Below are 23,376 nucleotides of genomic sequence, written 5' to 3'. Positions count from 1 at the left end.
TTGAGTTCACTCAATAAAGCGATTGATAGGTCTTTGGACACCAAAGGGGTTCAAGAGCTTTGAGAACATGGCAGGAAACTGAAGCCAAGGTTGAAGATCAGCCATTACTGAAGGAGCAGGTTTGAGGGGTCATTGTGGCCCACTCCAGCTCCTCTATCTTACGATTTACTGTGTTGATAAGCTTGGATTCAATTCATGAAAGAAGAAAGGAGGTTTTCCAGCATTTTCTGCTTTTGAATCAAGAACTTTCTGACTCAGAGTTGGGAGTGCGGGGAAATTGAATTTGACTAATGACCATCCGGTTCCTTCTCCATCCACACAGATATCTCTGAATTAAACACAACAAGTTATGATCTGGCCAGGAAATTTCTACGTTCGCCATGGACACCACCAGAGTTACCCTGTTCAATTTCTGTCACAAATTGTAGACATTCATTTCTGACCCTCTCTGATATTCTTCTTTATCCTATGTGGAGCGGTTGAGGAGTCTGGATCTATACTTGATGGAGTACGGAAGGATGAGAGGGGATCTAATTGAAATTTACAGAATACTGAAAGGCCTGGATAGAGTGGATGTGGAGAGGATGTTTCCACTTGTGGGAGAGGCTAGAACTCGAGGACACAACCTCAGAGTGAAGGGACGCTCCTTTAAAACTGAAATGAGGAGGAATTTCTTCAGCCAGAGAGTAGCAAATCTGTGGAACTCATTGCCACAGAGAGCTGTGGAGGCCAGGTCATTGAGTGTCTTTAAGACAGAGATAGATAGGTTCTTGATTAATAAGGGATCAAGGGCTATAGGGAGAAGACAAGAGAATGAGGATGAGAATCATAACAGCCATGATTAAATGGCAGAACAGCCTTGATGGGCTAAATGGCCTCATTCTGTTCCTATATCTTGTGGCCTTATGGTCTCATCCAGGCAGCATTATTCCTTAACTCTGAAGAAGAGTCAAAAGGTCTCAAAATATTAACCCTGTTTAAATCTTGTGATTTATTGTAATGGTCAAGACAATGGTGTCAGTTTGGGCAATATTTTCGTGCTTGAGTATAATAAGAATGGGGAAGATCCTTGGAGCTATCTCAGCTGTTAGAACAGCCCGTGTTCACCGCATTAAAGCATCTGAACCACTTCTGGGCTTTTGCCTTTGCTATTATACCTGTAGGTCCATTCAGTATGTTGATCAGTCTTTGTGTGACTCAGAACACCCTGGTCTCAGTTGTAAATTTGCCCATTACTAATTTGACCCTGTGCCTCCCGTACCTAACCTTTTGTACCTGGATCATTAGTGGATACAACATACTTTTCCTCTAATCTTCACTCTTATCTGCCTTTGGTATTGGCCCAAGGACAGTGGTAGCACTCCCAGCTCTGAGTCAGAAAGTTACGGATTCAAAAGCAGAAAATGCTGGTAAATCTCAGCAGGTCTGACAGCATTTGTGGAGAGAGAAAAGAGTCAACATTTTGAATCTGGATGACCCTTTGCCAGAGCTCATGATTTTGGCATAATTTTGCATTTAAGTTCGTAATTCAAATTGCTGTTGAAAGATTTGACAGCAAAATCTAAGCTGAAGCTCGATCACAGGACTGAGGAATGCTGAGCTGTCAGACATGACGCCACTCGGTGGATCATAGAATCCCTACAGTGCCCAAGGAGGCCATTCAGCCCAATCGGGTCTGCACCCACCACAATCCCACCCATGCCCTATTCCCGTAACCCCATATTTTAACCCTGCTAATTCCCTTGACACTAAGGGTCAATTTAGCACTGTCAATCAAACTAACCCACACATCTTTGCACTGTGGGAGGAAACCAGTGCACCCGGAGAAAGCCAAGACAGACATGGGGAGAATGTGCAAACTCCACACAGACAGTGGCCCAAGACTGGACTTGAACCCAGGTCCTTGGAGTTGTGAGGCATCAGCGCTAACCACTGTGCCACCACGTGAAGGATCCTTTGGCATTATTTCCATAATAGAAGTCTATAATCCCTACAGTGCAGAAGGAGGCCATTCGGTCCATTGAGTCTGCACTGACCACAGTCCTACCCAGGCCTATCCCCATAGCACTACTCATTTACTCTGACACTAAGGGACAATTTAGCAAGGCCAAACAACCTAATCTGCACATCTTTGTGAGAGGAAACCCATGCAGGCACGGGGAGAACGTGCAAACTTCACACAGACAGTGTCCCTGGCGCTGTGAGGCAACAGTGCTAACCACTGTGCCACCATGCCACCTATTTTGAAGAAAAATAGGTGAATTATCCTCAGAGTCCTGGCCAATATTTAACCCTTGACCAACGCCACGAAAAATTTGCAGTTTGTGGGACTGTGGTGTGTGCGCAAATTGGTGGCCGTATTTCACACTTCATTGGCTGTTGGGCACTTTGTGCCAAATGGGGTTGTGAAAGGCGCAATTTAAATGCAAGCTCTTTTTTCCCCATATCTTGCCCAAGTTGCCCCCAGTGTTTGTTGTGGAAGGGTATTTAAGAAGAATTTTCTTGGCTGAAAAGTACAGCAATGGAATAATGAGGCGCGATGGTGTCACTCCCCAGTTACATCACTTCATGCGTTTCTGCACACGTCCTTCAGCGTCCATGATTCCACATTAACAACATTAAAACTGTAACAGCACACACTGTTCCAGACACTGTACACCCACTGCAAAAATGGCCTCTCCAATTCAGATTATCTCTGCTTCTGTTATATCCGCCTGAGGGCACTAAGTTGGAATGCCCGTCTTTTGCCAAGCTTGAAAGCCTAACAAGGAGTGGGCGAGGGAGGGGCAAAGATCACAGCTTCAGGTGTAAAGTTTCTTTCCTTGGCAAAGTTAAATTGTCAATTTTTTAATTTATTAGTGACACAAGTAGGTTTACATGAACACTGCAATGAAATTACTGTGAGCAACCCCAATGCATAAATGCCTTTCATCTTAACATAAGCACAGTGACACAGTGGTTGGCACTGCTACCTCACAGCGCCAGGGACCTGGGTTCGATTCCTGGCTTGGGCAACTGTCTGTGCACATTCTCTCTTCACTCAAAGGGTGGTGAATCTCTGGAATTCTCTGCCCGTTGAAGTGGTGGAGGCTGCCTCGCTAAATATTTTTAAGACGCGGGTTGATGGGTTTTTGATAAGCGAGGGGATTAAGGGTTATGGGGAGAGGGTGGGAATGTGGAACTGAGACATGACAGATCAGCCATGATCTTATTGAATGGCGGGGCAGGCTCGAAGGGCTAGATGGCCTACTCCTGCTCCTATTTCTTATGTTCTTATGTCATAGAAATCATAGAAACCCTACAGTGCAGAAAGAGGCCCTTCAGCCCATCAAGTCTGCACTGACCACAATCCCACCCAGGCCGAACCTCCAATCCGTACATATTTTACCCACTAATCCTCTCTGACCTATGCATCTACGGTCAATTTTGCACAGCCAATCAACCTAATCTGCACATCTTTGGACTCCATGTCTCCATGGGTTTCGTCCCACAGTCTGAAAGATATACATTGACCATGATAAATTCCCCCTCGGTGTACCCAAACAGGTGCTGCGGTGTAGCGATTAGGGGATTTTCACAGTAACTTCATTGCAGTGTTAATGTATGCCTCCTTGTGACACTGATGAATAAACTTTAGGCGACAGGATAGACGAAAAAACATTTATTCTTCTAAAACAAAAAAGCACATTTTAATATTAGGTTTAGATTTTATAATTTTCTATGTCGAAACCACCATCCCTGATGCTAAATTCTCCCTCGGTGTGCTCGAACAGGTGTTGGAGTGTTGCGACAAGGGAATTTTCACAGTAACTTCATTGCAGTGTGAATATAAGCCTACTTCTGACATTAATAAATAAGCTGGTGGTCCCGTACAATATCTATTGGTAGGAATTGATCCACTTCTAGTATGGAGAGAGTTGCAGTTAATACCGGGTACAAACTGGCATGGGGGTGACCCTGGCACAGCAGGGCATTCAAGAGTCTCAGGAGTCACAGTGCCACTTTTAAACTTTATTGTCATGCCTACTGTCAGTGCTTGGCATGGGAAAGTGGAACTGCAACCTCTGAAATGACAGAATGAAAAAGGCAGGATGAGGAAAGAGGGGGAGGGAAGGCAGGGAACGAAAAAAGGGGATAAAGCACGGAGGGAGGAGGAAAAGGGGAGAGGAAAATTAAACGGGAGGCGAGTCAATGAGGCAGAATGAGCACCAAGACAGATAGAGTGACAGAAGAAAATAGAGTGGGGGAGGGAGGCGGGGATTAAAATTCCTCTGATTCCATATATGGCAATAACAGAAAGGCAAAGTGATTTCATGTTCTTAAGGTCACCCAACTCAAAAACAAAAGGGGGAGGGGGGAATAAAACACACACAGGGAGCTCCAAGTGTCCCTTAACTACTTGAGACCCCAAACATTCCTTCAGTGTGCCCGGGAGCCGGGAGGGAGTGAGTCTCCCTTTTTTTTTCTTGCCTAATCTTTTGCCAAAAAAAAAGTTTCGCAAACTCATTTCCCCGCGTCAGCGAAACAGTCAGAGCCACACTGAGAACTTCTTTTCTCTCTTGTCTGGGTGGGTTGTGCTTAGAAAAAGTAAAACTCCCTCCCAGCCCCAAAAAAAAGTTGTTGGAAAGTTGCTTGTGTCGAAGTTGTGTTTGCACACATTTCTCTGCGTGTGTGTGTGTGTGTGTGCGAGAGGAAATTGACAAAGGCTTGTTTTCCATAGAAAGTTTGGCAGTTCTGATTTGCTCAGGTCAAGTAACCCAGACTGGTAAACTCATGAATAATTAAACAGAGGGAGACTTGCCCGCAGAACCGACGCTGACTGATTGAACACTCCTTGGAAACTTGAGTTTCTCCAACTTTTTTTATTTGCCTGGAGTCGAGAGGAGGATGAAAATCCTGATTATTTTACATCTGCACTTTTGAAAACTGGAACTAGGGGGCCGGGGAAGGGATTTTCTTTTTAAAACAAAAAGTTTGTTAAGAAAAGTTTTCAGAACTTTATTTATTTGCCCTCTGTCTGTATAACCTACATTTGTATCAGTAACAGTCTTGAGATGGATCCCAATCCTATTCCACCACCGGGACAGACCATCGTCCGCGTCTTGGGAGACTCGGAGACCGACCTGGAGGCTCTATTCAACGCGGTGATGAACCCCAAGCCGGGCACCGTCCCGCACCAGGTGCCCATGCGGATGAGGAAGCTGCCCGAATCTTTCTTCAAGCAGCCCGACTCGGGATCCCACTCACGCCAGTCGAGCACGGACTCCAGCAGTAACTTGCCCCAGTTCCAGGTGCAGCACATCCGATCGCACTCGTCCCCAGCCTCGCTGCCCGTCAGTGCCAACCCCAACCCCCAGCCGTACGGGCACCTCCGGCAGCAGTCCTTCGACAACATAGACGATGTCCCCCTGCCCCCCGGCTGGGAAATGGCCAAGACCCCGTCGGGACAGCGGTACTTCTTGAAGTGAGTAGACCAACTTTTGCGTGCGTTCAAACTTTTGATTTTAACCTGAACTTGAGTTGATTTATTATTGTCACATATACAGTGAAAAGTGTTGTTTCTTGCATGCTATACAGACAAAGCATACCGTTCATAGAGAAGGAAAGGAGAGGGTGCAGAATGTAAAATTACAGTCACAGCTAGAGTGTAGAGAAAGATCAACTGAATACTTGATTTGATTTATTATTGTCACGTATACAGTGAAAAGTATTGTTTCCTGCGCGCTATACAAAGCATACCGTTCAGAGAGAAGGAAAGGAGAGGGTGCAGAATGTAATGTTACAGTCATAGCTAGGGTGTAGAGAAAGATCAACTTAATACTTAATTTGATTTATTATTGTCACGTATACAGTGAAAAGTATTGTTTCTTACATGCTATACAGACAAAGCATACCGTTCAGAGAGAAGGAAAGGCGAGGGTGCAGAATGTAATGTTACAGTTGCAGCTAGAATGTAGAGAAAGATCAACTTAATACCTGGTTTGATTTATTATTGTCACATATATAGTGAAAAGTATTGTTTCTTGGATGCTGTGCAGACAAAACATACTGTTCATAGAGAAGGAAAGGAGCGGGTACAGAATGTAATGTTACAGTCGCAGCTAGGGTGTAGAGAAAGATCAGCTTAATATTTGATTTGATTTATTATTGCCATATGTATTAGCATACAGTGAAAAGTATTGTTTCTTGCACGCTATACAGACAAAGCATATCATACATAGAGAAGGAAAGGAGAGGGTGCAGAATGCTGTGTTACATTCTCTACAGCTAGGGCATAGAGAAAGATCAGCTTAACATTTGATTTGATTTATTACTGTCACACATATTGGTACACAGTGGAAAGTATTGTTTCTTACGCGCTATACAGACAAAACATACCGTTTTTAGAGAAGGAAAGAAGAAAGCGCAGAATGAAGTGTTACAGTCATAGCCCACTTTCTCATAGTTTAAAGTTTATTTATTAGTGTTGCTTACATTGACACTGCAATGAAGTTACTGCGGAAATCCCCTCATTGCCATGCTCCAGTGCCTGTTCGGGTACACTGAAGGAGAATGTTTAAAATCCTACAGTGCAGAAGGAGACCATTTGGCCCATCAAATCTGCACCGACCACTCAAGCCCTATCCCCATAACCCCATGCATTCACCCTAGCTAGTCCCCCTGATACTAAGGGTAGACTTAGTATGGCCAATCCTCATAACATCTTTAGACTGTGGGAGGAAACCGGAGTATCCAGAGGAAACCCAGATACAGGGAGAACATGCAAACTCACCCAAGCTGGGATTGGAACCCCGGTCCCTAACCACTGTGCCACTGCGCCAACCCATTATACTAAGGGGCACTTTGGCATGGCCAATGCACCTAATCAGCGTGTTTAACATGGTGTTCTTAAAACAACAGCAAAACTATTGTGTCTAAATGTAACTCAAATATTTCTAACTTCTTTGTGGCCCTGTGCAAACATGCCTATAGGTTGTCAGTAACTAGGGCTATGGACCAGAGCTGGAAGATGGAATTAGACTAGAATTAGAATTAGCTCTTTTTTGGCAGGCTTGGTTAGGATGGGCCAAATGGTCTTCTGTGCTATAACTCTTTCTGCGCCCTAAACCCTCAGCAACTCAGTTTTGACAAGGTGGATGGTGGGGCTCGTGAAAGGGTCTTGGGGGTGTTGAGAAAAGGTGAAAGTTTGTAAACTTCTTTTGTAGCAGCGATATCAGGGTAATCTTGAAAAACCTCCTTTGTTAACAGGTAATTAATAGCTCTGTCTAACTGTAAAAACAGGTGACCTTTGTGAAGATTGTTGCCGCAAAGTATTTTGTCTATCAGTAGTGTGAGAGAATGAGATTGACCAGAAGGGTTATGGTTGGCAGAGTGAAGTGTAACAGAGATTGGCAGACAGTGGTGTACTGAGAGCTCCGACTGGGATTGGTGGCTTGAAGTGCAGGGGAGGGGTGATTGACATGGCAGCTTTGTACAGATTGCTGCTGCCCAGATGCCTCATTTATTTGAAAAAAATACTTAAATGACATTTTGGGCTTGCCAAGGTGAGGCATGTTGGTACTTGGAAACATGACATCTCGAGCAGCCAGTGTTCTGATTAGGTCTCCTTTATTCAAGTGTTGCTGCAAAAAAAAATCAAGAGACAGAGTCTGCCTTATGTACACTGCACCTGACACTGTCTAACCTCTGATCGCTTAACATCACCAGTACCCTCAACGCCGACCTTACCTCTCCCAAGTGCAACTCTGAACCCAGTGCCAGTGTGTACTCCAGACTCACTGACAATCCATAAGGAACTTGGTTCAACTCATTTTTCTGAGTTCCATACAGGGAGATTCTCATCCATATAACACCAAAGCAAAACACTGCAGATGCTGGAATCTTTAAAGTTTTTATTTAATAGTCACAAGTAAGGCTTACATTAACAACAATGAAGTTACTGTGAAATTCCTCCAGTCACCACACTCTGGCACCTGTTTGGGTCAACGCACCTAACCAGCACATCTTTCGGAATGTGGGAGGAAACTGGAGCATTTGGAGGAAACCCATGCAGATATAGGTAGAAAGTGCAAGCCCCACACAGACAGTGACCCAAGGCAAGAATCAAACCCGGGGTCCTTAGCTCTGTAAGGTAGCAGTGCTAACCACTGTGCTACCATGCCGCCCACAAATCTGAATCAAAAACAGAAAATGCTGGAAAATCTCAGCAGATCTGACAGCATCTGTGGAAAGAGAATAGAGCCAACGTTTCGAGTCTGGATCACCCTTCATCAGAGCTGATTCTCATCCAGACAGTTTGTGCTGAATTAAAACTTGAAGGAAGATGGATAATGTTCCAATCCCCATAACCACACAAAACGTTACCCACCTCCACTCATTTCTTTTTTTAGGATCCTTGGGTAGTGTTTTTGTTTAAATGTTCTCGCTGTACATTTGGGAGCAGGATTTTGTTGTGCCTTGTATTTGACCTTGCTTATCCCCTGAATTCTGCTCCATTTTATATATTGTTGACAGTCTTTTATTGGATGGAATGTTTTTTGTTCTCTTTGCAATTATCCGTCAGGAATAGAAGGAAATGTATATTTTATTGCCAAATTTACTTTGGAATCATTTTCGAAGCAGGCAAGTCATCGCCTACCACAACCCCCGCCCACTCCTCCGATTCTTTACCAGAATACAACTTAGGTCCATTTATCTTTCGTGCCATAACACCACATGAGCTACACAATATTTGTCAAGATTGCAATTTACAACCTCCCACTCAGTGACTGTTGATATTGATGCGCTGTAGTTCCTTTGGCATTAAAGTTTAAACATGTATTTATTAGTGTCACAAGTAGGCTTACATTAACAGTGCAATGAAGTTACTGTGAAAATCCCCTAGCCACACCCTGGTGCCTGTTTGGGTACACTGAGGGAGAATTTAGCACGGTCAATGCATTTAACCAGCACGTCTTTTGGACTGTGGGAGCGGCTGGAAGAAACCCACGCAGACAGAACTTACAGACTCCGTACAGACAGTGGCCCAAGCTGGGAATCGAACCTGAGTCTCTGGTGCTGTCAGGCAGCAGTTCTAACCACTGTGTCACCATGCTGTTCCATGCACACTATTTGCCATTTGGCCAGAGAGTCAATATTCTGAAGCTTGAGCAGCACCGCACATACAGTCTCAAAAACGTTTCCAGTTCTTTGACAACCATGTTGCCCGTCATTTTGTCGGAAGAAAAATAAATTGTCATTGTACCTTGACTGACCTCAAAGTGCTTTAGAACCAATTAAATACTTTTGAAGTGTCACTGTTGCAATATAGAGGGCGTAGCAGCCAATTTGCGTGCAGCAAAGTCCATTCAACAGCAATGTGATAATGACCAGATCCCCCATCAGTCGGCATTGATGGAAGGACGCATGTCGGCCGTGGGCCACACTCTGAGCTCCCAATAGCGTCACACAATCTTTCAGGCCCATCTCATTTTAACACCACATCCGAAAATGTGGAGCACTCCCTCAGCACTGCACTGGAACATCGACTTGACTTGATTTATTATTTTCACATTTATTATTCGCAGTGAAAAGTAGTTTCTTGCACGCCACACAGACAAAGCACACTGTTCATAGAGAAGGAAAGGAGAGAGTGCAGAATGTAGTCACAGCTAGGGTCTTGAGAAAGATCAACGTAATATGGGGTAGGTCCATTCAGCCTAGATTTTATGCTCATTTCTCTCGAAGAGGGTCTGAACCCACTTTCTTCTCACTCAGAAGGTGTGAGTGCTACCCACTGAGACACAGGTGACACTTTTGTCAATGCAGGTCTGTGCTATGTGACCCAACGCTGTTTTAAATCATTAACAGATGACCCGTCTGTGGATGAACTAAAAGAAAACAGCTTGATTTGATAATCTTAGTAAGTAAGTGATACGATTCAAGAAGTCCCTCAATTTAGTGTGTGGTCTGGTGAATTGGATACCCTCAGCTGGAATGACAGTAGGGACGCTACAACGGGCCCCCATGCCCCTGGGGAGCAGGGGACAAGGATGGGGTGGAAAGTGGGAGAGGAGATTGTTGGAATGAGCATGGGGAAAGAGTGAAAAATCAGCTACTGTCTGACATCCAGTCACCCTGGAGGGGAACGCTTAATGTGTGAGAGTCAGAGCAGACGGTATCAACTTGGCTGTCATGTCCTTGCTGGTCAAAGGACTGGTTTTTATGCCCTAGACTCTCAGCTAATTTGCCTACAAATTCTGGGCCTTAATTGTACACGCGAGGACTGAGCTTAGACTAGGAGTGGAGGGGGAAAGATGCAGCTACAAGCCTGGGAACATGACAACCCATACAAGGTAAAAGAGAACAACGTGACTTCAGATTAGGGTTATTTTCTTGGCAGGTTTTGTGCATTTTTGTTGTGTTTGTTTGCGGTTGAATCACAACATATTCAAACACAAGACGACCATGTTAAGTCATGGAAGTCTCTTCGAAGTTATGCGCGTCAGCTAAGTAACTGAGGGTGAGAAAACCGGCAACAGTTAGAGTCAAAGAAGTTTATAGCCCAATTTGTCCATGCCGCCCAGTTTTTACCATTAAGCTAGTTCCAATTGCCTGCTTTTGATCCATATTCCTCTGTACCCATTTTACCCATGTAACTGTCTAAACGCTTTTTAAAAGACAAAATTATACCCACCTCTACTACTACCTCTGGCAGCTCGTTCCAGACATTCAACACCCTCTGAATGAAAAAACTGCCCTTCTGGACCCTTGTGTACCTCTCCCCTCTCACCTTAAACCCATGCCCTCTAATTTTAGGGACACCCTACCTTTGGGGAAAGATGTTGACTATGTAGCTGATCTATGCCCCTCATTAATATATAGAGTCTATAAGATCACCCCTAAGCCTCCGATGCTCCAGGGAAAAGTTGTTTTACATTGTCTGAAATGTAATTGCTGCAATAAGTTAGTTTGCTAACAGTTCAAACCTTGGGCTTGGAAGTAAACAGCTGGGAAGTAAAATAAGAAACACAGTTAAGAGTGACTGTTATAATCAGGGATGTAGACTATTTGTAATTTTTGTTTCCATTGCTCGAGTAACAATGCAGCAGATGGGTAAAGTGCCTTCAAAACAAAGCTTAAAGCTTGGAAAATTACTGGTGATACAAAGCTAGGCGGGAATGCAAATTGTCAGGAGCACACCAAGAGCCTGCAAACAGATATAGACAGATTAAGTGAGTGGGCAGCAAGGTGACAAACGGGCTATAATATGGGGAAGTGTGAAATTATTCACTTTAGTTTTAAGTACAGAAAAGCAGAATATTTTTTTAAAAGGTGTGAAACGTTTTAATGTGGATGTTCAGAGAGATTTGGGCAAATTCAGACAAAGAATGCAGATAGTTAGCACGCAGGTACAGCAAGCAGTTAGGAAGAAAAATGGCAGGTTAACCTCAGTTGCAAGGGGATTAGAGTACAAGAACAAGGAAGTTTTACTACAACTGAGCAGGTCTTTAGTGACACCACATTGGAATGTCCAGATTAGTTTCCATATTTAAGGAAGGGTATACCTACAATTGGAGAGGGCGGTTGTCTGGACGACTTGGGTGCGGATCAGATTAACGCCAGCGATCTTTGTTCTGTCTGAGGTGGGCTTCTTTCCTCACCTTAGCAAATCATGGCACTTTGCTGTGTTTAAGTAATCTGTCTTTAGTCAGAGGCCTTAAGACCATTAGCAGAATTAGGCCACTCAATCCATCAGGTCTGCTCCGTCATTCAGTTATGGCTGATAAGTTTCTCAAACCCATTTGCCTGCTTTTTCCCCGTAACCGTTGATTCCCTTACCAGTCTATCTCTGTCTTGAATACACTCAATGACTTGGCCTCCACCGTCATCTGTGGCAATGAATTCTGTAGATTCACCATCCTCTGGCTCAAGGAATTCCTCCTCATCTCAGTTCTAAAGGGTTGTCCCTTTATTCTGAGGCTGTGTGCTCGGATCCTAGTCTTGCCCATTAATGGAAATATCTTCTCCATGTCCAGAGAACTGAAGATGCAGATACTTATACTGAAGGTGGTACAGCAAAGGTTCACTAGCTTAGCCACTGGGATGACGGTGTTGTCCTGCGATGAGAGGCTGAGTAAATTGGGTCGATATTCTCCGGAGTTTAGAAGAATAGGTGAGATCTCCTGAAACATTCACAGTTATGAAGGGGTTTGGCAGCTGCGGAGAGGTTGTTTGCCCTGGTTAGGGAATCTCGAACAAGGGGCACAGTTTCAGGCAAAGGAGCACTTAGGACTGGGATGAGGAGAAATTTCTTCATTCAGACAGTTGTGAATCTTTGGAATTCCCTATCCCAGAGGGTTGTAGAAGCTCCATGGAATATATTTAAGGCTGAGATGGACAGATTTTTGGTCTCATCGGGCATCAGAGAATATGAGGAACAGGTGGGAAAGTGAAGTTGAACCAAAGATTATTCATGATCATATTGAATGGTGGAGCAGGCTCGATGGGCCGTGTGGGCTACTCCTGCTCCTGTTGCTTGTGTTTAGATGTACGAGTTTGCCAGTTGTCTCTGTGACTATTTCACGACTTGCGCAGTGGTCAAACTGAGCTCAGCTCAGGAGTGGCACAGTGGTTAGCACTGCTGCTTCGCAGCGCCAGGGACCTGGGTTCAGTTCCCGGCTTGGCTCACTGTCTGTGTGCAGAGTTTGTACATCCCCCGCTGTGGGTTTCCTCTGGATTCTTCGGTTTCCTCCCACAGTCCAAAGATGTGCAGTTTAGGTTGATTGGCCATGCTAAATTGACCCTAGTGTCAGGGGGATTAGCAGGGTAAATATGTGGGCTTACGGGAATAGGGCCTGGGTGGGATTGTGGTGGGTGCAAACTTGATGGGCCGAATGGCCTCCTTCTGCACTGTCAGGATACTAGGATCTTTTCCGCCATATAGGAGAATCAGAAGCTTTTATGTAACATTGCATTGATAGTTGTCAGAGAGTACCATTGTAAACATACAGCAGGCCCATTCATAGTTCTGCTTGTTGTAAATCTTGATGTTTCCTTGCTGCCATTGATTCCATTGACCTAAAAGGGTGAAAGCAGCAACTTGCTTTGCTGACTAAAATTGATCTCCAGACTGCTAACTCCTCAAAGCTCACAACTCACATTTTTATCAAGTGTAGGGCAGCTTTGCTCAAAATATCAGCGAGTCGAACATAGGAACAGTCAACGATTTAGTCCCTCAAGTTTGTACCAAGGTCAGATAGTTGCACATGCTGTACGTCAGATGGTACTTTTATTTTCTCCCTCAGTGATAATCAGCCTCTTCTTTTGGCTGCTTATGACTTTATGCCCAGGAGCAGTTCCTCTCCCCATCATTATAATACCAATGATAGTACTCATGCCAAAACAGATCACTGCCTGCACTCCAGGCATGTTTCTGCCTTGGTCTTTTCTGCCCGCACCAACCTGGCTTTCAAGTTAATGTTGTAAGGGGCGGCACAGTGGCAGGCACTGCTGCCTCTTAGTGCTGGGGATCCAGGTTCAGTTCTGGTCTTAGTTGACTGTGTAGAGTCTGCACGTTCTCCTCGTGTCTTGTGTGGGTTTTCTCCAAATGCTCTGGTTTCCTCCCACAGTCTGGAAGACAAAGAACCAGGAAAATTACAGCGCAAGAACAGGTCCTTTAGTCCTCCAAGCCTGCACCAACCATGCTGCCTGAAGGAATTAAAAGCCCTACCCTTCCAGGGACCATATCTCTCTATTCCCATCCTATTCATGTATTTGTCAAGACGCCCCTTAAAAGTCACTGTCATATCTGCAATGTTGATTAGGTCCATTGGCCATGCTAAATTGCCCCTTAGTGCCTCATAATCTTAGGTTAGGTGGATTAGTGTGGTGTTACAGGGATAGGGCAGGGGTGGGCCTGGGTAAGATACACTGTCAGAGGGTCAGTGCAAACTTGTTGGGCTGAATGGCCTCATCTGCCCTGTATGGGTTGTATGAAAGTTCAGAACTGTAGCAGTTTCTAGTAGTGGGTGACACTGAATTGGGGAAATACGATGGAGTGATCCTTATCTTCTCGTGAAGTTTTCTGCAACCCAGTACACCAAGGAACCAAGCGAGTTAGGATGCTGGTATATTTTCGAAGGAGTCCTGAGTCCTATTTGTATAGATTTCTATTAGATGATTGTAGGACACCAGTGAGTTACAAAGTGGGTAATTCAGTAAAGAATTCTCATGATATCCTAAACCGTGAGAGCAGATCTTGAATGCCAACAGAGTCCTCAGATAGAATTACTTCCTGAAACCTTCAGCCAGCAATATTTTATATGCTTTCCTTTTGCATTTTATAGTTCATGGTCTATTTAAAAAAACAATATCCCAAAAAAAGTTATTACATTTTAGTGAAGAAGAGAACGAAGGCTAAACGTCGACAATAATGAGATAAGAGCATGAGAGGTTATTTTTAGCTAAATCGTTGGGTGGTATTCAGTGGAGACATTCATGTGGAGAGGACTAGAATATAAGAGCAGGGATGTACTTCTGAGGCTGTATAAAGCTCTGCTCAGTCCCCATTTAGAGTATGTGAGCCGGTCTGGACCCCATATCTAAGGAAGGATGTGTTGGCCTTGGAAAGGGTCCAGAGGAGATTCACAAGAACGATCCCTGGAATGAAGAGCTTGTCATATGAGGAATGGTTGAGGACTCTGGGTCTGTACTCATTGGAGTTTAGAAGGATGAGGGGGGATCTTATTGAAACTTACAGGATACTGCGAGGCCTGGATAGAGCGAACGTGGAGAGGATGTTTCCACTAGTGGGAAAAACTAGAACCAGAGGGCACAACCTCAAACGATCCTTTAAAACAGAGATCAGGAGGAATTTCTTCAGCCAGAGAGAGGTGAATCTGTGGATCTCATTGCCGCAGAAGGCTGTGGAGGCCAGGTCACTGAGTGTCTTTAAGACAGAGATAGATAGGTTCTTGATTAATAAGGGGGGCCAGGGGTTATGGGGAAAAGGCAGGAGAATGGATATGAGAAAAATATCAGCCGTGATTGAATGCTGGAGCAGACTCGATGGGCCGAGTGGCCTAATTCTGCTCCTATGTCTTATGATGTTAGGGACGCAATGAGGATCTTGGCCAGAGCTGGGATGAGAGCCCAGCATCACTTCTTATCAGGAAATCCTGCCAAGTTAAGTGCCGGTCCAGCACTTGACAGGCCAGTGGTGGGTCCTCCCTGGGAATTAGGATGCTGAGGATCGAAACCTGCTTACCGGCTGCTCTGTATTGTTCAACAGTGCCACTGGGGCAGAGGGTGGTTCTCAGTCGACTCCTCCTTCTGACGCAGGGTCCCTCGATCAAGAACTGAATGCCTTTGAATGAAGGTCCCCTGGAAACCTGTAAGCAGCTCTGACAGGGGTTTACTTTTCAGGCTTCAAGCTGGACAAGTACCCCAACCCACTGCTGGGTGGGTACTAGCGACAGGCAGCAGGGTGTAGCCCTCAAGTGGGAATTAATTACCCACTGCAGGGACTCAAGTGTTGGCTGTCTGTGGGCTTTCCCACCGTGGACCTAATCCGGACAAAAGCGGGAAGATGGCAGGGTCCTTGCCTGCTAATCTCCTGTCCAATTAAATGCCGCCTCCCTCCCCAGCCAACAAACTCAGCGTGGGGTAGGAGGTGAACTTTGACCCATTGCGTCAGACCAGATAATGATCTGGAAGCCAGCGCTCTTCCACTCCTCTCTCCATGTCCTCATGAAACTCACTCACATGAAGAAGGAGCGACGCTCTGAAAGCTTGTGCTACCAAGCAATCCTGTTGGACTTTAACCTGGCGTTGTGAGACTTCTTACTGCGCCCGCCCCAGTCCAACGCCGGCATCTCCACATTATGAAACTCGACAGAGTTAAGAAAAGCTGGATCCCCAGAACAAATTACCTCCCAGTGAAAATTGTTGATAGTTTGATAATGGTGATGACTTGGTTACGGTGCAACATGAGTACCCGACGCCCACACTGTGCATCATAAAGTGAATCAGCATCGATTTCAACTCTTCAATAGGGCTGGGGCAATAAATGTGATACGGTAATCAGCGTTTACACAGATTCAGTTCTTGAACACTTGCGAAAGAAATTCAGGCTTGGCACTCTTTACTGCCTATAAGAGCAGAACATTTGACTAAATTAGGGGTAATTTTCTTTAAGTTAGGGCTGCTCCCCTGCTCCTTCCATCCTTACCTCCTACAACAAGTACAAAGAGCACAAAGATTTCTTTGTACTAATGTTAGGTACCCGGTTCAGCTGGCACTGTTGTTCCCCAGCCAAACCACACATGGCACCAGCATCCCCATCTGCCCCAACCTCGATCCTTTCTATAGCTTCTCTCCAAGTTCCTTTTGTCCATGAGATTTACCTCCTCTTCCCAAGCCTCTCATTGCCACTAAACTGCTCACCTTCCAATCTTCCTCCCTGGTCCCTGTGTCAGCTGGTGTTGGAAACTGTTTTCTTCTCTTATGCACCGTCCCTCTGCCTCTCAAAACTACCTCCAGCTCCCTCTCCTAAAACCCTTGACTATTGATGACCCGAAAGACCCTCCCCACAAATGCTGCCACACACACACCCCCCCCCCCCCCGGACTATAGAGCCTAGGTAAGATGCTGTGTTGGAGAGTCGGTGCAGTCTCGATGGGCCGAATGGTCTCTTTTTACACTGCAGGGATTCTATGGTGCCTCTGCTTGCTGCGTCTGAAACCGTGCCAAACTTTCTCCAACTTCATGCTTGAATCCTGTCTTTCTAGTTTCTACCCTTGCTACAGCACTGGAAGGGTTCTTATCAAAATTGTAAAATAACACATCCTTTGTAACCATGGCAATGCTTCATTTTCCCGCTTTGTCTTCCTTGAACTCTCTGCAGCTTTGACACGGTTGACTATAACATCCTTCTGTAGTCTGGCTACCTTGCTTAGCTTTGCTTTTGCTGATTGAACTAAAATAATCTGGTAACAGTGTCCCTTCCTACACCATTACCTTTGGATCCTCAAAGATCTTCCATAGCTGTCTCCACCTGTATGCTGCCCATTCATCGTAAGACATAGTCTGAGATTTTTAGGCTTCCCCAAGAGATGGATGGCAAGTGAGGGAGAGGGGGGTGCAAATTTGGGAGCAATGCCAGCAGTCCCAACACCTATCTGCCTGTCTCTGCCCCAGTAGTCATTTTACCCATAGTAGAAGAAACATCTGGCTGCCTGTCCACCCATGGGTCAGTTGGTCACTTAGGGACCTCCTTGTTGCTGGGGTGACTTTTCCCTCAGTGCCAGAGGTCCATGCCAGTTCTCCACACTGCCCAGCAAGAGCTGTTGACCTAGTGGATGAGCTACATTGAAAGCCCTTTGGATTGTGAACGCTAACCTTGATTTCACCCCCCCCGCCCCTACCCTCCTGTGAATCCATTACCTCTGCCAATCCCTAGCCCCTCAACCCCTTCACCAGGGCCTGCCCTGGTGAGAATCCAGACTCACCTCACAGTGCGGGCTCCGTTGCTGAATGGCTTTCTGGGAGCTGTTGCAGTTCTAGCAGTGGCCACCGTTCCTGAAGGCGCTGCTGAGACAGGAAACTGCATTGATTGGCAATTTTGGGAGGCGCAACTTCCGATTTGAAGGAGGTGGAGGTTTCGCCTCAAGCCAGTTAAAGGCTCAGCGGCCATTCAGTGGCTATGTGGTGAGCGCGACTACTGCAGGCAGGCTAGCTGTCGACATTTGATGGGAGGATCAGGGTGTGAGGACTCCAATCCCAGTGTAAAATTCAGCCCATCTGGTCCATTTCCACATGTCATAGAGTCATAGAGGTTTACAGCATGGAAACAGGCCCTTTGGCCCAACTTGTGCATGCCGTCCATTTTTTGTATGCCAATCTCCTGCAGTTCTGCTTCTCCAGTGTGTCATTTAGCCCCCTTACTTGCCTCAATGCTGTTAGGCTGAACACACAAGAATTAGGAGCAAGAATAGACTCTTCAATACAGTGCTACCATGTGATAATACCATAGCAGATCTGACTGTGGCCTCAACACCACTTTCCCATCTATTCCCTGTAACCCTTGACTCCCTTGCTGGTCAAAAATCCAACTCAGCGTTGAACATATCCAAGGACCCAACCGCCCCTGCCCTCTGGGGATATGAATTCCAGAGACAAGTGACTCCCTGAGAGAAAAAAAGTTCTTGTGTGGGATTCTCTGGCTTCCTCCAGGACGTCTATCTCACAGTGGGAGGGAGGTGGCGCGCCTTTGGCAATTAGTGGGATCTCCTGGTCGAGTGGGATTTCCCATTGACTCCACCCCAAGTTGCTGGGATTAGAAGACCCTATAGGTGTGAAGAGCTGGAAAGCTCTGGCCCTTATCTTAGTCTGGAATGGGAGACCCCTCATGTTTACACTGTCTGATCGACATCCAGTCTTGGATAGGAGCGTTGGGACAAGAATAGGCCGTACACCCCCTCAAGTCTGCTCCACCATCCACTGACCGATCAGCATCTTATCTCTATTTACTTGCATTGGTTCCCTATACATTAGTGCCCTTGTCACAAGTGCATCCATTTAAATATTGGAAAAGCCATTGGCTTCACCCTCCGCTGTAAGTGACATATCCAGCCCACCTCCCTGACCACTGTCTCAGGTTGAACTAACTTTGATTCCTGACTTGACCCCCCAAGCTGAGTTTCCAACCCCATATCCTCTCCATTAAAAAGAAACCTGCCTGCTTCCACTTCTCTGACGTTACCTGTCTCTGTGATGATTAGGCACTTATTTCGCAAGAATATTGTTTATATGGATTGAGCCAAAATAAGGGATGGGCGGTGGATGGATTACAGGCGTGCAATGTGGGTTCTATTGTGTCATTGACAGATATGAGGGTCAACCATTGGCTTTCGGCATTCATTTGCATCCCCGCCTATCACAGGCATGCATCAGTGACCAGTCTGTCGCTGGTTAATCTGTCAGCATTTGTCTCAGCTTGGTTTAAAAAAGAATTGTGAAGAATAGTCCAAACTTATCAGGGCTATTGTTATCATATGGCCCTGTGTTATAAATAAGTCTGTATTTATAGAAAGACTTCCATCCTGCTTGCCAATCAGGTGTGACTCTGTAAACAAGAATTTGTTGGAAGTTCTCGACGAAGGAAGGTCAGACATCACAAGACAGAAACTGTGCTGTCCAAATTGGCTTTCTGTTTCTGAGTTGTCGTCCAGAGGTTTTAATAGCATTTATGCAGAACAGAATTGTTAGTATTCTGATATTAGTATTGTGGGTGGCACAGTGGCTAGCACTGCTGCCTCACAACACCAGGGTGCCAGATTCAATTCCAACCTCAGGCCACTGCCTGTGTGGAGTCTGTATGTTCTCTCCGTGTTTGTTTGGGCTTCCTCTGGGTGCTCTGGTTTTCTCCCACAGTCCAAAGATGTGCGGGTTAGGTTGATTGGCCATGCTAAGAAATTGCCCCTTAGTATCCAGGGATGTGTAGGTTAGAGGGATTAGTGGGTATAATACGTAGGGATATGGGGGTAGGGCCTGGGTGGGCTTGAGTTCAGTGCAGACTCGATGGGCCGAAGGGCCTCTTTCTGCACTGTAGGGCTCTATGATTTCTAAATTGACCCTCGTGCTAGAGGGATTAGCAGAGTAAATGCATGGGGTTGTGGGGATAGGGCCTGGGTGGGATTGTGGTTGGTACAGACTTGATGAGCCAAATGGCCTCCTTCTGTACTGTAGAGATTCTGCAATTTACCCACAAATTTTCTAAAAAATGTCCATATTCTTCACACTTTGATCTTTACAGAGTCCTGCCAGGAAGTTTAAAGGTTTTTTAAAGTTTAAACTATATTTATTAGTGTCGCAGGTAGGCTTACATTAACACTGCAATGAAGTTATTGTGAACTGAGTGTTAGACTCAATGGATTTTCTATCCTTATCCACAGATTGTTATAGTACAGGGTGTGGTGTGGGGTGAATATAGGGCCAATTAGGTTAAAGTTATGCCAGCAATATGGATATATGTGTATATATGTTATGTGTATTTCTTAAATTGATTGATTGGTACCCTTTGGAGGGAAGGGTCTCAAGTGCTTTTCATTGAAAAGATAATATAGAAAATGTTATCTGATTTTATAACAAATTGGGGGGCAGGGGGTATCTTCCAGTCCCGTCTGACACTGCAGACAGATCGGTGCATGTGCAGTGGCCCACTCAGCACTATGCTGCCGGCCTCTCAGAGGCGGGAATACGCCCCATCCACAGCTTTATAATGATATACACGCCGGTGACCTCTGCAGTGCACAGAGTGTGGGAGATTCTTCTTTGAGCGAATTCGACACTTCGAATTTTCTTGGGAGAATTCCAGCCAGTCTGTTATCAAGAAGGAATTAGCTACAGCTGTTGGGGTTAGAGGGATCAAAGGATAGGAGGGGAAGGCAGGATCAGGCTATTGAGTTGGGTGATCGCCCAATGAATGGTGGGGTAGGCTCGAAGGGCTGAATGGCCTATTCCTTCTCCTATTTTCTGCATTTTGTATCGGGTGAGCTGATATTCAGATAGTGACTGCCTTAATTTGGTGTCTCCTGGGCTAATAAGTGGAGGAAACTTGGTGAGCAGTGCTGCTGCTGACTACTGTCGATGACCTTACTAGGAGTGTAGGTGGATGGGATTGGACTCGACTGCGATGGCCCCGTCAGTGCAATAATCAGTTAATGTTCATCTCTGTACAGAAAGGGAACCCGAGCGAAAGGGCTGTCAGGGCTCTGCAATGATATCCCAGTGGGAAGGAGGGAGCTCAGCGGGGCAGGGTTAAATTCTGGAGTAAGGAGTAAGTTTGTTCATCCCTAGGTTTGAATATATTCTTTGAAGGTTCCCTTTCCTTTTCCGGCTTTAAGGATCGGCGAAGAAAGTGGCTTCAGTTCTTCTCAACCCGGTTTCTGGTGTTTGTGAATCCATTAAGCGTACCTTTCAATGAGTTTGGTGTCGATTGCCAACCAAGGAAACCCTATGATGGCTGGAATGTGAAATGCAGATGTCAGTTTGGCGCAGCCTAGGAGGCCTTTCTGAGCTTTGAATTAAATATGACTAACATGTCAGAGGAAAGTCAGATTTACTATGTATCAACCTTGAGTCGTATCTGGGAGCACTGAGTTTGCTATCCCTCCAGAATTACCTGGGAATCTCCAAGAACTTAAGATTTATCTCCAGGATACTGTTGTAAGCAAACCCCAGAGAAGGAGGAGCATCAAGAAAAATGTCTTTTTTCCTTTTAACACTTTTGTTTATGTTTGTTTATAAATGTATTGGTGCAGAGAGGGGGCTGTGGGGTGGAGGGGAAATCGGGAAAAAGGAGTTGTTTGACTGATGCTCAAGTCATTTCTGATTAACTAATCAAGAATCCCTACGGTGCAGAAGGAAGCCATTCAGCCCATCGGGTCTGCACTGACTGCAATCCCACCTCGACCCTATCACCGTAACCCCACATATTTACCCTGCTCATCCCCTGATGCTAGGGTCAAATTTAGCATGGCCAATCAACCTAACCTGCACATCTTTGGACTGTGGGAGGAAACCGGAGTACCTGGAGGAAACCCACGCAGACATGGGGAGAATGTGCAAATTCCACACAGACATGTTGGATTCTGTTCGCTTTTGCTTTGCAGTTAGTGTGGGGAGGTGGGATGATTGGAGGATGGATGGATGAATCAGGTGTCCAATGGTGGTGGGCATATGATGAATCTCCAGGATTGTGTAGAGGAGGGGCAGTGGTGTAATGGTAACATCACTGGTCTCCTAACCCCGAGGCCCAGGATACGGGAAAGTGGGTTCCAATCTGACTGATAACAGCTGGTACAATTTAAATTCAATTAACTAAATCATTTTTAAAAATCTGGAATTGAAAAGCTAGATGCAGTGATAGAATAGAATAGAACAGAATCTCTCGTGCAGAAGGAGACCATTTGGCCATCAAGTCTGGTGACCATAAAACAACCATTGCTCTTAAAACCCATCTTGTTCACCAATGCCCTTTAGGGAAGGGAATCTGCCAATCTTACCCGGTCTGGCCTACATGTGACTCCAGAGCCTCAGCAATGTGGTTGATGCTTAACGACCCTTTAAATGGCTGAGTGAGACACTCATTCAAGGGCAGTTAGAGATGGGCAGCAGACACCGGCCTTAACAGTGACGCCCACACCCCATGAAAGAATAAAGAAAGCATTTGGCAACCCTTGGGAGCACTTGATACTGAACGAAGACATTTGGAGAATATTTCAGTCTTTAGCATTGGCAACATGTACGTTGATGAGCCCAAGCAGTCAAAAAGCCAGTTTAAAAATAAGGTTTGTGGGATCGGCTGTAACCACCAATTCATAAAGGTTAGCTGGCATTGCTGCTGTGGATTTGTGCAACGCCCTCTCCCCTGACAAGTAATGTTAACACGAATGAGAGTTAAAAATAAGTGTGAGTCTAGCAAACAGCACAAGCTGTTTTGCAATGAATGCAGTTACTATGCTGGTGGGAAAAAAAAACACTGCATTCATCAAACTACCTCTCGCCTTGCGTCCCCACGACATGGGAGTGAGATAAGCAATGCCAAGTCAGAGCACTGCTGGGACAGGCCAATGATCGTTTACATTTTGGAGGACGTCCTTACAGAGAACCTGATCACGTCTCATCATTGGGGTTTCCAACACGGTAAGAAGTCTCTCAACACCAGGTCAATGTCCAACAGGTTGGACTTGTTGGGCTTTAACCTCGTGTTGTGAGACTTCTTACTGTGATGTCCAGCGCCGGCATCTCCACATCATGGTTTTCGACACACCCAGGCCAGTCCGATCAGGCAGTTTAGGAACAGGTTTTGTGTTGAACCAAATTCTGTTCTGTTTTCCCAGCTTTTCAGATCAGTTCATGGTGGCACAGTGGTCAGCACTGCTGCTTCACAGCGCCAGGGACCTGGGTTCGATTTCCATCTTGGGTCACTGTCTGTGTGGAGTCTGTATGTTCTCTCTGTGTCTGCATGGGCTTCCTCTGGATGCTCCGGTTTCCTCCCACAGTCCAAAGATGTGCCAGGTAGGTGGATTGGCCATGGTAAATTGTCCCTTAATGTCAGGGGTATTAAGCAGAGTAAATATATAGGGTTACAAGGATAGGGCCTGGGCTGGATCGTTGTTGGTGCAGGCTGGATGGACTGAATGGCCTCCTTCTGCATTGTGGGGAACCTATGATTCTATAATGTGTTGTTGCTTTTAAGGGAGACTTCCTCCGGGTGCTCCGGTTTCATTTTGAAAGACGTGCTGGTTGGGGTGCATTGACCTGAACAGGCGCTGGACTGTGGCGCCTTGGCGAACTTCACAATAACTTCATTGCAGTGTTAATGTAAGCCTT

General features: G+C 45.6%; 1 protein-coding gene across 2 annotated transcripts in view; it reads left to right on the top strand.

Moving 5' to 3' along the window:
- Positions 1 to 4,398: 4,398 nt before the first annotated feature.
- The window catches only part of LOC145341117 (WW domain-containing transcription regulator protein 1-like), a 171,784-nt gene continuing 152,806 nt past the window's right edge, over positions 4,399 to 23,376 (top strand). Inside the window, exon 1 of one of the 2 annotated variants that reach the window (XM_080185982.1) lies at positions 4,399 to 5,464. In XM_080185982.1, coding sequence (XP_080042108.1) covers positions 5,055 to 5,464 — 410 coding nt within the window. In that variant the 5' untranslated portion in view covers positions 4,399 to 5,054. The remainder of the gene's footprint in view (positions 5,465 to 23,376) is intronic. The other variant, XM_080185983.1, reaches the window with a different exon arrangement.

Source organism: Carcharhinus amblyrhynchos, chromosome 3, assembly GCF_965287045.1.
Source record: "Carcharhinus amblyrhynchos chromosome 3, sCarAmb.v2.hapA, whole genome shotgun sequence".
Taxonomy (NCBI): Eukaryota; Metazoa; Chordata; class Chondrichthyes; order Carcharhiniformes; family Carcharhinidae; genus Carcharhinus; species Carcharhinus amblyrhynchos.
Note: the sequence above shows the minus strand (reverse complement) of the source record. Positions and strands in the feature narration are given on the sequence as shown.